The following is a 15,446-nucleotide window of genomic DNA, read 5'->3' as shown; positions in this document are numbered from 1 at the left end:
AAACAAAGGTTTACAGTTTCCTTGCTTTAAAGTTAGAAATCCATTTTGTTTAGTGCGCAGTGCAGTAATCTGTGTAATTGTGTTTGAACAGTATCGATGCAGTGTGGTATTTTTACAGTCAGGGTTACAGTTAGCAAATGTTTTGCTGACTGCCTGTTTTTTATTTTGGCAGGTTGTTGAAGAATACAATAAGCAAACACAAGAAATACAGCAGTTGACAGAATATCTAGAGGAAAAGAAAAATGAGTTGAATAACTATAAGCAAAACATATCACAGGTAATAGCTGAAGTTACTTCTATATAATTATTATAATTCTATGTCACTGTAGGAATGTATGTACAGAAATAAACAGTAACATTTCAGATTGTTTTGAGTGTAAACTGAGATGCTAACTTCCCAAATTACAGTGTTTTTTCAGTGTGAATGCTATCTCCAGAGGAAAATTCAGTTCTTAAATTGATTTTATGTGTATATGTCTGCTTTTAGGTCAAAGAAAAGTGGCTAAACCTCTTGAAAGTGATGATTGAACAAATTAATGGAAAGTTCAGTAAGTTTTTTAGTTCTATGCAGTGTGTTGGTGAAGTTGATCTTCATATGGAAAATGAGGTATGATTAATTTTTCATATACTATTCATATTTTCTTTCATAATGTTTTGGTCATATAGTGCTAGAGAAAAATAACAAGTTGTCATGTGGTGATGTTTTTTTTAAAACCACTGAACTTTTACTCAACACTTTCAGTATACTAGAACTGACTTATCAGTCTGATTGAAGACAAGTGAGTCTTTATCCCTATGACTAGGGCTTCACCTCCTGACTTTTGGAATAGGCCTACAGCTTACAAACTTTGGTTAGAAACATTGTATTTACTTAGCTGTTACTCAGATTTATTAAGCTCATTATTTAATTCTGATTTTTCAGTTAATTTTTGTCCTCTATTATCATCTAAATCTTGTGTTATTAGGTATTGAATTGATTTGGTTCTACATGTAGTTTCTACTGGAGTCTGGGAGCATTTGATCAGTTCTGAAAGCAGCCATCATTTGGCCCATCTTGCTATCTTCTCAGTAACTTTTATAAGTAGGGCTTTCCTCTGGTGAAGTTTAAAGCATCAGGAGAACTTGGGGAGTGCAATGAACTGGAGAGGGAAAATTGGTGGCTTGTTTTAAATTGATCACTGAAATGATGATGTCAAGACTTGCATATATTAACACATAGACTACACAGTAGTGAAAGTTGACACAATTTTTTCTGGCTTTTGTTTTTTTGTTGTAAATTACTCAAGCAGCTGTTCTTAAAATAACAGTGGCAATTATTACTCAGGGCAGAAGAGTAACTGGTAAGGCTCTTTATATGAGCTGCATAAAATGTTTACCTGGAGACTAGTAATATAAAAAAGTAGAACAACAAAACAAACTTTTCAGGTCTTTTGATAATTACCTCAACAGATCTGTATTACACAAAAACTGTCTTTTAGATATAAATATGCTGAGTGAGAGAACACAGAGAGAACAGTAAGGACTTAAAAGCAAAAGGCATGTGGAGTGCCTTTCTGAATCTCTTCTTTGGAAGGTCTTGCTTTTCGATTGCAAAGATATCACAAATAGTTTTAAGAGATTAGCTAGCAGTACTGTGCCAGTGAGTAAAACTTCTTTCCTCAAGAGATCAATGGCTGCAATATAGAAGGGTGGATAATGTGTTCTCAAGTTTGTACTCCTTGGTGTTCTCTGCAGGAGAATCTTTTGTCTGACCTGTAGATAAGAAGAGAGAGACTCTTGAGGCAGACTTATATTTTATTAGAGATATTTCTGTGACACTGAAGTTCAGGCCTTTGTTAGTCTGCCTTATAGGAATCTTTAGATCTGTGAATGTCCTTGGTGATACTACCTGCTGTCACTATTGGATAATAGGAGGAATTGGACATTAGGAGGAACTTCTTTATAGAAGAGCTGATTAAATGTGGAATGGACTGAGGAGGGAGGTGATGGAGTCACCATCTCTGGAGATGCTTAAGGAATGACTGGACAGAGCACTCAATGGCATGGTCTATTTCCCAGATTGGTGTTCAGTCATAGGTTGGGCTTTGGTCTCAAAGGCTTTTTCCAGCCAAAGCAACTCTGTGATAGTATGTGAAACACTTTGCTGGGTTCTTCCTTAACTTGCTAGCAGAAGCCTCTGGGAACAGTCTGACTTTCCTTGGTAATACTTAGTAGCCAGATTTTGTACTGCTACTCATGATAACCCTCACATTCCTTGACTCACCACAAAGAATTTTGAGCATCATTTTTGTCAGGTTTTGTAACATCTGTCAGTTATACAAACTGGTAATCAAAATAGTGTGGTAGTACTCAAGATCTGGCTGATGCCATCGTGGCTGTGTTTCACAGCAGCTTTTTATTTGGCTTTGCTAGCCTGTATCTTCACTTTCTCAAACCTGCTTTTGCCAATGCATCTGAAATTAGAGTGGGTTTAGAGACCTTAGATTCTGGTGTTTATTTCTCCTTACATGAAATTGTAATCAGAACAAGTCACAGAATCACAGATAAGTTGGAAGGACTCAGAAGGATCATCAAGTCCAGCTCTTAAGTAAATGGCCCATAGAGGGATTGAACACACAACTTTGGTGTTGTTAGCATTGTGCTCTGACTAACCAATTGAACTCTATTGCCACTGAACACAACTTCAGGACTCATAGAAAGTCCTCTGGAGATTTCTTTTTCATCTTAAGCATGAATCCATTTCATTGTATGGTCCTTCTTTTGAGCCACATCTGTTATCTTGATACCTTGCATCATTGGCTGAGGCTGCTGACAAGTTTGACTTTCCTGTTACAGAAAGGCCAGCATTGGAATCCTTGTATGTGGTTTTTTCATTAAAGTATGAAAAGGAAATGGCTGTCCTGATGGATTTTGAGCTGCTTGGACTTGAAGATGTTCAGATTGGTACACAACTACACAAACACCATTACTCCACTGTTCAAATTGATAATATCCTAAGGCAATTTTTTTCTGATTAATGGGATTTATAGGGACATTGCTTTGCTTTCTTCTTATTCTAGCAAAGATTTTTATTTTCCTGTTGATGTTCTTACTGCATATAAAGCCTTTCTCAACAGGAATTAACAAATCATAGTAATGGAAAGGGAATGGTATTGGAAATTCTGTAGCAAAAGTAGACAAGAGTGAAGGAAAACAGATAAAACAGAATTAATATATATATATGAAGCATAGTTAATATATTGATTTTAAGTTGAACCTGAGTAGTTGGTAGATCCATGTACATTTGTATAAATGTCCTTTAGTTTCCATGTCATTGTAAAATAAGCTATAATAAAATAAAAAGAAAATGAGTTTAAAAGGTACTGGCTTTCACAGGAAGAGTATGAGAAGTATGGAATTCGCATTAGAGTCAAATTCCACAGTAGCACTGAACTTCATGAATTGACTCCATATCATCAGAGTGGAGGTGAGAAAACTGTTTCCACTATGTTATACCTGATGGCTCTGCAAGAACTCAACAGATGTCCTTTCAGGGTTGTTGATGAAATAAATCAGGTGAGAATCAATAGTGTGGTATTGCTCTTTCTGTATATAGATGATTATGGCATAGTGGAGAGAACAGACTTTTTTTTTTTCCTTTTCAGGGAATGGATCAAATGAATCAGAGAAGAGTTTTTGAAATGGTTGTGGAAACTGCTTGTAAAAATAGGACATCTCAGTACTTCCTCATTACACCAAAGGTGTGTGGCAGAAAACGAAATAGGATGTTTAAAGTGTAGGAGAACTGGATTTTATGTGATAATACACTGATAAACACTGTATAAATTTTCTCTGTTTTACCTGAGAAATTTTGATTAAAGAGAGTGTTTGCCCATTTTAAGGACAGTCAGGCAAAAATTCAGACGATTTAGACCAAGGCTCATAGGCTTATCTCCTCAGAAACCCGCTCTGGAGTTGTGGTCCCACTGGAACCACATGTGTTAGCCACCAGTGGGCAGGGTTATCATGGAAAAGGCTGTAAGAGGTAATGCCTCTAGCTAACACAGAATTCAGACTGTAACAGAGACCAAGTCAGATGATGATACTGTAGAAGGAGCAGGCTAGTGCTGATGACATCAGAACCAGAAGAGTCCTACATGATTACTTGAATATTTTTCCTGTATTAATCTGAGATTTAGAGGCTCAGAAAAGGTGAGATCTATGCTCTGAGAGTGAGCAGTTTAATTGTACTCTTCGGTCAAAATTTTAAAAAAGGCAATTGACTTACTAGTCATGCAGTGACGCAGTGCCAAGGTTTGAAAGGGATAAATAGGGTGGCTGTCCACCTGCACCATTAACAAAGACTAATACTGTGTTGAGGTTGATCCAAGACAAATTGAAACAAATTACCATGTACAAGTAAATACTACTTGTATACCAGGGAGACAAGCAGTGGTGTGCTGGTTTTCATTAAGATACCACTCCTTTATCCTGTTATACACTGTATTTTAGAAAATCTGGCTGGTATGTCCTGTTTTTCAGTAAATTGCAATTGAAGGGTCTGAATAAAGCCACCTCATAGCATTTACTTTACTGGAAGGAGATGGAAGGTAATGCTTGTTGTTCCTTCTGATCTTGCAGTATGCTTGCCTCCATGCAGGTTGGTCATTTCCTGACCCCATTACTTCTTTTTTGTTGTGTTATCTATTCCCTTTTGTCTTCTTTTGATACCTCTCCTTTTTGAATCAGGTTTTCTGTGTGCTCTCCTACTTAGAGAAAGAACAGAATGATTTGGATGTTGAAAGGTAGACAGCTCAATGAACTCTAATACTTCCCAAATTTAAGGAGTTGTAGAAAATTGCTGTCTGGGATTGAGTCTGTTATCAAATTACCAAGAATAGAGACAGGGGAAAATTGAGTATGCAGAGCTAACTGGAAAGATAAAATTAAAATGAAAAAGTAAAAGTAGAAAAATCTCCGAACTTTAAAAAGCAAAAAAACTCAGCATCGTGGTAAGAGGAAACTCAGGGACTAGGTTGCAGCATTATTAAGCAACAAGAGACAGGGTTATGAAGAGGTGGCTGAAGATATTCTTTGTGCCTCCTTCCCTCTTCCCCCCACAAGCAGGTGGCATAGTAAGTTACAACGGCCTGTCATGAGGAAAATTAGTGAGAGGGCAGGTTGTATAAAGGTTTAGCTGATTGTGGGTTGTTTGTGTGGGCTACATTAGATGATAATTAAAAAGGCTGCGCAGGGTGAGCAGAGAAGGTTAGGCTCTGCTTTCCATGGCTTACCTGCAGTTCCTGAGCCTCTGTTACATGTCACCACTTACTAGGAATCACCTACTAGAAAGTGTGACAATTTGTTCTTCTAAGCCAAGTTCCATGTGTGTACTCAGTGGATATAGGAAAACTGCGACAATTCTTTTCAGTGTGTTGACACCTCCCCTGGTTGTATTTTTAACAAGATGCAGAGGGAAGAGATATAATTAATGTGCAGTAAAGTTGATTAGGAATACTGTATTTTGAGTAGTTGTGATTTGTTGTCATAATGAGTAGATTAACTGAATATGTTCTTAGAAATGAGTTTGAAAATTAGTATTTTTAATACAAATCTGGTGAAACAGGTTACATTTATTCAACATACAGATAATCACCATTTTGGGACTTAATTCTTTTTTCACTATAAAGTGAAATTCTAAATAAGGTTAGGTAAATTTTATTGAAAACAGGATTTGTTTCAGTACAGACAAACATAAAATTTTGTATTTAAGTGGGAAAAATCAACAACAGGTATAATGCCTAAATGACTGGGGAGAGGGAAGTGGCCAGTTGAGCATCAGTTGCAGGTAAATTGTTCAGTGTCATCCTGAGCACTGCTTTTAATATACAGTTTGTGACATTTTTGTCTCCTGGGTTTCTGTCTGGTATGGTTTGGATTATCCTAAGTATCCACCTTTGGCTGTTACACTTCAGAAAAGTAGTCCAAGCACCGGAATTACTCCAGAAGGTAGTGGTGCAACTTCTAAGTAATTTTGATTGTTCTGAGTTTCCACTAATGGAAATTGCTTAGCTCAGAGATGCACAAGGCTAAAGAGAGACATAGATTTACTTGGGTGCAATTGTTGTGTCATGTCCTGCCCTGGAGAAGAAAGGAAAAAACATTTTCTGTGCCCAAAGAGGAGTGGAGTTTCTCTGGATACAGCAAAAAAAGCAACGAGATTGATGGCAGCATGAAGGTAGAGATTGAATTAAAAAAATTCTCTTCTAATAAGAATAGTGACACATGGAAATTGGCTGAAGAATAAGTCCCTTTGAGGTGGTTTCTAGGAACAAATACACTTCATTTATCAGGTCGTAATCCTGGTATAGTGATATTTTTGAGATCTACGGTTTTTCATAGATACTATATTCAGCTTTTTTAGATAATGGAGAATATCTAGCTATTTTGACTTTGGTTTCTGTTTTTCACCAGCTCCTACAGAATCTCACTTATAATGACAAGATGACTGTGCTGTTTGTCTACAATGGACCTTTTATGCTGGACACATACAGTTGGAACATAAAACGCTTCAAGAGACGGCAGCAGTACCTTTCAAGCATGATGGAATCTTAATTCTACAGAAGTATTTTATATATCTTTATTGAAACATCTGACTGTCAAGAATTCAGAAATTGTCAAAGAGGAAAACCCTCCAAAAATTGATAATTGAAAACTTTGGTTCTTAAAACCTACACAAATGTTTGTTAGATTTTAAATGCATGGTTTCTTTTTCAGGTCTTTCATAGTGGTCACTTTCTCCAAGTAACCTACTCTTCTCAATAGTAGGTTTAAATAAAATTTTGCTTTTTTTATTTTCCTATTCTATAGTAAATGCAGCATCAGAAGTGCAGGTAATTTTTCTAGGTTATGCTGGACTTATTCTGTGACTGTTGTTTTTATAGAGGTTGGAGTTTCTTTTTCCAAAAATTGGAATTTGCTTTTGGTAAATAATTTTACTTTACCACAGATGTGGATATTATTCCATTTCCCCTTTTGAAATGCAATTTCTAAAAATTATTTTAGGTGATCTGTAGAAAAAGAATGGTTTGTAATTGTTTGTTTTATAAAAATAAACCTGAAATTAATATAAATAATATGATTTTATGAATATATTATTGTTGAGTAAATACTTTCTCTCAAAATAAATAAATATAGTAGCATTTCATTTTGTAGTGCTTGAATTATAAGGTTTTTCTAGCAAGTCTCTTAGCAAGAAGATTAATAGAGTTCCTGGTCTTCCTGAAACAGTGAGCCTATTGAGCTTGCAGAAGTAAAACTAAGCAATATGTAACTTCCAGTGTGTTTATTTTTCTAAGTAAAACTTCATACGTTTTTGGTGATAGAGAAAATAGTGCTGCAGATTTGACACATAAGTTAAATTTTACAAGGGGTCAGCTGCATTGGAGTGATTATACAGTCAATTGCTTTTCAACAGAAAGCAGTAAAACTTTTTAGTAGAGTGCTGGCTATACCTGTTAAGCATTTGGAAATGCAGGTTACAAAAGAATGTTGAAGACCTAAAATAAAGTCCTGATTATTAAGTTTAACTATTAAATAAGTAAAATTCAACAATTTGATGTCTGCTTTCACTGGGTGTTTTTCTTAACAGCATCCTGGCAATGAACTTTGCTAATGAAACTGGTATTTCAGGCTTTGATATTCATGCATTGAAAATAAAACTCACTACAAAATATGAGCTGGAATGTGGAACATTTTAGGTATTAAAGGGGAAGTATTGTAGTTGCTCTTTTGAATAGATGGATGAGCCTTCAGTGCAGTAGAGAACCACATATTCTTGTTACTGCAGGCCAGTGTTAGTCAGTGGAATTGTCTGACTCTGAATTTCTGGAGTAGTTCCTATGATGTTAGTGTCCCAACACAGTACTGAACAGAAGATGCAAAAGTTTTGAAACTCAGGCTGTGATCCAGAGTTAATTTGGGCAGCAGAAGGTCTTTGACATAATTGAGGCTACAGGCCTATCTGTCTGACTGCTGTATTGAGAGATCTTGGTTTTAGAAGTGTTCTTCAAAATTGTCTGTTATTGGGGAGTTTGTTGCTGTTACTGTTCATTTTCATAATCATTGCTGTTTGCAATAAATAGTTCTTATCTCTCAGCCTGTCGTTTTTGCCTTTTGTGCCTCCACTTCTCCACTCCAGCACACTGCAAGGGGAGGGGAAAATGGAGCAAGAGAGTCTTGTCTGGTTTGGAGAATCTTGAGGAGGCAAAAACTGAGGAGTACCATTCCTAAACCAGGACAGATTGGAACAGTGTCTAATGGGAGGTGTCTGACAGAAGACCTAGAGCCTGGGAAGCAGGGGAGGGGGAGCCTTGGCACTCTAGCTTCTCTGTGAATAACTGAGCCAGAATTACTTTCTTCACTTGTGACTCATTAAAACACAGTGTCCAAAATTACTTTTCCTAGAACTTTTTGTTCTGGAAGCACTTTTCCCCCCATACCTTGCTAATTAAGGATAAAACTACGATTCAGTGCACTGTAATTTGTGAGAGAAAGAATATGTGGAATCCTCCTCTGCTCCAAGAAAAATTCTTCACCTGTTCCTGCCTAATCATCTGAAAATCATGACACTTTCTATGCCATTGCACCCAGAATAGGCTTGGCAAAAGCTGTGCTTCTAGGAGGCTCATTGATACAGTGTCCTTTGCATATTCCAATAGCTTGGGTGAAGGGCAATTTTTTTGTAGCAGGAGCTGATCCAGTAGTTGCTATAGCCTCATCTTACTTTGGTGCTAACTTAAGCCATTGACAAGACTGAACTAGTAGGGAGGGGGGAGCTAAGTGCAGAAAGACGGTATTTTTAGCCACTGAAAGCTTTTCAGGCTTGGCTGTAGCAGTCTGGAAAGCTATCAGGGAAAGCATGGAAAAATAAGGACCAGTAGCAGCAGTAGAGGCCGTAGAAGGAAGAGAGGTGATAAGCAGCACTAGAGCAGCCTATCAACCTCTCCTGTGGCTCAGCTCTTGCCAAGTGGTGTAATCCTCTGACACCAATTCCCATCTTTATGTTTTCCACAAAATTCCTCCAGCTTTTCTCCATTAATATGCTCCTCAGTTACTCTTGGAAGTAATTCCCCCATTGTCCAGTCTTTCTTCTGTTGATCTGTTTCCCCCACTAGGCCAGTGGGGGTTTTTGACAGTTGTAGCAGTTTTGGCAGGGATAATTTTCTTCATAGACACTTGTATGGGGTTATGTTTTGCATTTGCGACCAGAACACTGTTGGTTACATAGGGATCGTTTAGCTACTCCATGCACTGCATGGATGTCTTTCATGTTTCTCACATTGCCCTGCTAGTACAAGAAGTTTTTAAGCTGGAAGGAGACACAGGTGTGACAACTGAGCAAAAGGCTGTCATGGTGTATGACATTGCCCTCAGCAGTAAAAGCTAGGGGAAGAAGGAGGGGTGTTTGTAGTTACGTCTTCTGAAGTAATAGCCATGTGTGGTGGAGCCCTGCTTTTCTGGAGGAATAGCTGAACACCTACCTGTTGATGGGAAGTAGTGGATAACTTCCTTGTTTTGTCTTGCTTTTGCATACAGCTTTTGCTTTCCATATTAAACTGTTTTAATCTCAACCCAGAAGTTTTCTTATCATTCTGATTCTCTGACCCATCCCACAGGGGGGTGCTGGGTGTATGGCCCTGAGCTGCTGCCCAGGATTAACCCACAAGAATAGTGTGTTTAGTGTGTGTTGGTCTCAAAAAGTGATGTTACACCTGTCATTTTTGCACCTGGAGCTGAATGAGATTTTGGGCAATATCTTTCCTTGTTGTGTATTTGTAGAAGAGCAAGACCTCTTTGGAAAGCATGGTGATGAGAACATGATAAGTTAGCTGGAAAGGAGTGACAGACTTATGTGGGGATAAGGAGCCAAGCATAGTAGAGGACAAAGTTGTTTTTGCAGAAAATGAAACGAACGGAAGGGATGATAACTCAGAAGATGATGGCAGAAGACACGAAGGAGGCCTGGAAAAGAATAGCTGAAGAGTATACAGGTAACATGGAACATGGATGGTTCAAAAGAGTGTGGATCACATAATTTAAAGGGGAAAGATGTCCAATTCCCCCTTGCAGTGGTGTGTTTTTCTTTCATTTGATATTTGTTTAATATCTGTTTCCCCCCCCCATCTCCAAGTGGTCAATCCTCCCTTTCCCTGCCCCTTTCCCTAGAACCTTCCCTGTCATTCATTCTAGCCCCCTCCTCAGCTTCCAGATGTTAGTTCTGCCCTAAACTCCTCCCCTGCTATTCCCTCATTGGTTGCTGTTCCTACACCCCTCCTCCTGAGTTCTGTATAAAACCTTTGTCCCCCCGCCCGCCGGGGTCTTGGGGCTCACTGAATAAAACCATCTCGTTCACCCCCAAGTCCCGTGTCGCCTTTGTCTGTCCCCGCGCGCCACGAACTGAACTGTAGAGCTTGCAGGGGGAAACAGCCGCCCGTTCTCTTCCCTCACCGCCCAGCCTGGCACGGCTCGGGGTGCCGCGGCGAGAGGAGCGCATGCTGCGCCACAACATATGGTAGCAGAGGATGATTCCCTCCTTCGTCTTGTAAAAAAAACGGGCAAATTCATGGGGGCGCCCGCCTCACAGAAGAAGAAGGAGGGAAGAGGAAAATCTACGGCCGTAAAAGCTCTGCCGGATGCTAAGAGGAGCTGAGCGCTGAGCGAAAAAGATTGAGGCTCCGGGACCCTCTTTGTTCTCACCATCTTCCCGCCCGGGAGCAGCCGCGCTGCACAGGCAGCCGGGCTGCAGAGCTTTTTGGCGGGCAGACTTACCCGAGGACACAGAGAGAGCGGTTTTGGCAGCGGCTCGGGGGAGCCTGAAGAGGGACTGACCGAGAAGAGGTTCCTCGGTCAGCAGCTGCAGTGAGACCACCGGAGGCTGATAGTGGCCGAAACCAAGGCTTCGGGGACGAGTCTTGGTTTAACGGGAACACCCAGGCTTCCGGAAGGGCCAAACCGAAAGAGAAGGAACATCCCAAGTTTTTAGCGCGACTTTTCCATCGAGGCGAAGAGAAGATTCAAGCCATCTCCGTCCGAGCCTGCAAGGTAAGGTGGGCTATACGGGTGCGGGGTCGCCCCGACGGACGGCTGGGTTTGCCGCTTTTTTTTTTTCTCGCGTTTTAACCCCTGTCTGTGCCCAGACTGGGGCTGTAGCCTTGCATGTCCCTGGCAAGCGGGTGGGTTTTCTTTTTCTGGGGGAAGCTAGCACTGAGTGCTATCCTTTGCCTAGTCTTCTGTGGGGACCTAGATTAGATCGCTTTTTCTTCTCCTCGAAAAAGTTGTCTTCTCTATCGTCCCCTCCCCATTCTGGGCTGGACGGAGGGGGTAGAAAAGACACCAGTAGGGAACAGCGAAGAGGGCGACACGTTAGCTATAGGAGCGTTGTTAAAAGAGACCCTTTACACCCACGCATTGCGCCGACATCCAGCTGCGTCGGGCGGCCCCCCCCCCCCCCTATAAATTTCCCCTTTTTGCTTCTGTGAAGCTCCCTATATTCCCATCCCCTTGGACTTTCCTAAAAGCCTTTCCTATCCTCCCTTGGGGATTGCTGTGGCCAAGCCACCCCAAGTGCCCTGCCGGACACTGCTCAGGCCAAGTGCAGTGTATCTAGCACCCCCTCCCAAGATGGCGCTGGCCACGCCGCTCGGGACCCATTTCCCGCCTTGACCCTTCTTTTCCGCCCCTGGTTTCCCGCCAGTCCCATTTCTCTCCCAATAGCCCTGCACCGTCCCTGCACGAGGCTAGTCCCTATTGTGGGGAGGCGGGGTTGGATATTCCCCCATCCTTCTTCGGGCTCGTCCTCCGGGGGGAGGGTCGGGAGGGATCTTCTCCCGAGGAAATGGAGCCGAAACCCGGGACTGGGGATCCGTCATTTTGTCTTCCCCCTAAAATGGCGACACCCCGGTCCACCCCTTACCGATACCCCCTGTTAATCATGGCAATCACTAATTAAGTGATTGTCTGATTCCCCTATCCTATTCCTTAATGTACCCTACCCAATACTCCTTTTTATTTAACTACGAATTCCTCTTTTTGCTTTTGATTATTTTTGAATAATCTGTTTGTTGAGTTATATTTTATAGATAAAAAGATCATCCCAGTTAATTAATACTCAAGATATTATGCCCACCTCGCAAACAAACATTCAAATTGAACAAACCACATCGCTGTCCGCTGACTCTGCTTTAAGACAAGCGCCGTTATCCGCTAACTCTGCTTTAAGAATTTAAGAAGCTGAACATCGCAAGCGCCGCGACGAAGCAAATTCTAAATCAGATGAAGTCACAAATCCTGCTGTGCTTTGTACCCTTAATTTAGACTTTCATTTAGGACAATTTTATATATTCCAGATGAAGTTTTTATATGTTTCATATGTTGTAATCACAATTAGTTTATCATTTTTTAATGTCTTTCAATTTATGTTTTTTTAATAATATGTAATGTTACAATTTGATTTTATATTAAGTTGTTTTGTTGTAATTATAATTAATTCAGTCTTTTCTGATATTTTTTGACTTAAAGGCTGTGTTTAACCATTATTGCTACAGGAATCACTCAGCTACTATATCGCTTCAGGCTTGCTGCATTGCTGCGAAATTTAAAAATTTATTAGTTATATTTAGTTGATTTTTTATTATATTTAATTCCAATAATTCCATTTAATTATTTTATTTAAATTAAATAATTGTGATTTTAACCATTCTAATTCAATTTTTAAATTTAATTTCTGTTAACTATTTCATTTTATTTCAATCGCCTGACTTTATCTGATTTCAATTCTATTTCAATTATTTACATTATTTACATTATTTTACATTGTTACTCAGAGCAGCAAAACAGCAAGTTTTGTGCAGTCTTGTGTCTAATTTAGGATATTACTACTCTTCCTGCCCTATAAATGCAATAATGTGTCTTTCATGTCCTTTAAGTAATTTACAATGTTATCATATGATTTTATATTATTTACATGTTTTATTAATTTGCTTAAACCACAGAATTCTCCTTCTTTTTGTAAAGGAAAAGAGGGAGATGCGGTGGTGTGTTTTTCTTTCATTTGATATTTGTTTAATATCTGTTTCCCCCCTCCCATCTCCAAGTGGTCAATCCTCCTTTTCCCTGCCCCTTTCCCTAGAACCTTCCCTGTCATTCATTCTAGCCCCCTCCTCAGCTTCCAGATGTTAGTTCTGCCCTAAACTCCTCCCCTGCTATTCCCTCATTGGTTGCTGTTCCTACACCCCTCCTCCTGAGTTCTGTATAAAACCTTTGGCCCCCCGCCCGCCGGGGTCTTGGGGCTCACTGAATAAAACCATCCCGTTCACCCCCAAGTCCCGTGTCGCCTTTGTCTGTCCCCGCGCGCCACGAACTGAACTGCAGAGCTTGCAGGGGAAAGCGGCCGCCCGTTCTCTTCCCTCACTGCCCAGCCCAGCACGGCTCGGAGTGCCGCGGCGAGGAGCGCATACCGCGCCACAACACCCCCTTCCCAATTTGTAACCAAAACTGTAGACTGAACATTACACAGCTTGACCTTAACTGCAATCCATTAATGGTGGTATACCTCAGTTTGGGTCATGTAATAGATTTTCAAGGTAAATAAATGTTTTTTTGGATGGTTGGGTTTTGAGGATTTTTTGTTGACTGGTTGGTTGGTTTGGTGGTTTGGTTCTTTTTACAGGGTTTTTACTTGTTTTGTTGGTTTTGTTCATTTTTCTGAGGAATTACAAACACAATGTAAATCCAAAGCAGATGGTCAGTACAAGGAGTGCACACTTCTCAAATACCACCAAGAGTACCAGCCTCATTTTGTCCTCCTGCAGTAAAGCTTAAAGGATTGTTCATGTGAAAAGCCACTGATACTACAGTTTTCTGTGGGCCCCAGCAGCTGAAGAATCTGATTCTGCTTTGTATTTGCTTCTGAACTGAACTGTACCATCCATGAAGGACTTTCCTGGTCAGAATTTCTGTAGAATTTAAAATACACTTTGCTGTATAAAATATACTGTCCTAATATATTTAAAGTGGTACACAGTTGCCAGTGTACATGCAATTCCCTAAGCATCAGTATGTCAGAAATCACTATGTTAATGAAAAATCCTTGCAGTAGCTTATATTGGGGAAAATCCTTTATTTCAGTTTGAGTAAATTTCCAGTAAGGCTGTCCTCCTTTGTGTTTGTTTAAAAATTATACCCCTAAGAAATATGGCGTATTAGATGTAAGAGTTGAATGTAGTTTACCTTCTAGATAAGGCCTGGCTTATTTCATGCAATGCAGGAAGGCAGAGGCAGTGATTTGCCACCAGCATTGCACAGGCTAGTAATACAACTGTGGTTTTCCCTTTTCTGTATTTTTTGACAGAGCAGTTATGCATGGGTTTTCATAGGTCCTCAAAATATGCTTTCTGCTTAGAAACAATGTTCAAAGCCACCAAACCAGTCATTAACAGCAGAAGAGCCCACATCATGGCATGTGGTGCTTCTGGGAAGCTCTAATATACCGTTACATCTGTGTCCTCTGAAACTTCGCTGCTGTCTTCCTGGTCCCTGCCCATTAGCCAGAACAGAAAGGAAAAGCCGTTGACAAAGTCCAAGACTTTTCTCTGCACCTTTGGTTTATTTCTCCATGCAGTCTGAATTCCAAGATGGCATTGTTGGATCTTGTAATGGTGAACTGCCCTTATGTATTCAGTGATTTTTCTTGTGCTGTCGTTTATACATTTCATTTCCTTTGTACCGTGTGTTTCACTGTGCAGACACATAGGCATTATGTGGCCTAAGAGGCAGTAGACATTATGAAACAGAGACTGATGGGGTTTGATATGAAAAGTGATAGGATGTTTATCAATTATCAATTGAAGTTCACAAGCCAGTAAAAATACAGCAATAGTTGTAGCAATTTCAAAAATACAAGCTGAAAGCAATACGGACTCTAGCTTACCCAAAAGCCATGGATGAGCCAGAAAAATAGTGTCTGTAATCATACAGAAAAAAATGTTAAGGATTATAACTGATAGCAGTCAAAATCTTCTCTTTTTGAAATGGGAAGACTTCCACAATGCCCATGGAAGTGTTTGAGGAGGTGTTTTAGGGGTCAGAAAGTTTTTCAGCTGAGGACAGCATGGCAGTGAAAGCATGGTAGCTGAAAAATTCTTCCCATTTCAAAAAGGGGAAAGTTTCCTCTCTAAGGGAGTCCCATAAACAGTATTTGAATAAATACAGTGTTCTGACAATTGGGCATTTGCATTAAAGTTACTGCTGAAGAAATTTTTCCAGTGTGGTTGAGCAGTGTGAAGAGCTCAACCTGAAAGTTTTGTTTCCAAAGTAAAAAGTCATTGAGAAAGTTACAGAGCTCTGATGCATAAATAAAACCTCACAGACTCTTTAGCCCTGGGAGAGTGAGTGCTGAACAATGTTAT

The 15,446-nt window shown here is 40.0% G+C and overlaps 1 protein-coding gene across 1 annotated transcript in view; it reads left to right on the top strand.

Annotated features, from left to right (window-relative positions):
- The window catches only part of SMC5 (structural maintenance of chromosomes 5), a 38,975-nt gene extending 30,839 nt beyond the window's left edge, over positions 1 to 8,136 (top strand). The window contains exons 20-24 of the mRNA XM_021548806.3: positions 173 to 277; positions 488 to 607; positions 3,376 to 3,555; positions 3,645 to 3,740; positions 6,454 to 8,136. Of these exons, the coding sequence (XP_021404481.1) occupies positions 173 to 277; positions 488 to 607; positions 3,376 to 3,555; positions 3,645 to 3,740; positions 6,454 to 6,594 (642 nt within the window). The 3' untranslated portion in view covers positions 6,595 to 8,136. The remainder of the gene's footprint in view (positions 1 to 172; positions 278 to 487; positions 608 to 3,375; positions 3,556 to 3,644; positions 3,741 to 6,453) is intronic.
- Positions 8,137 to 15,446: the final 7,310 nt, after the last annotated feature.

The sequence above is a fragment of the Lonchura striata genome, chromosome Z, assembly GCF_046129695.1.
Source record: "Lonchura striata isolate bLonStr1 chromosome Z, bLonStr1.mat, whole genome shotgun sequence".
Classification (NCBI taxonomy): domain Eukaryota; kingdom Metazoa; phylum Chordata; class Aves; order Passeriformes; family Estrildidae; genus Lonchura; species Lonchura striata.
This window is presented reverse-complemented; position numbering and strand designations above follow the sequence as displayed.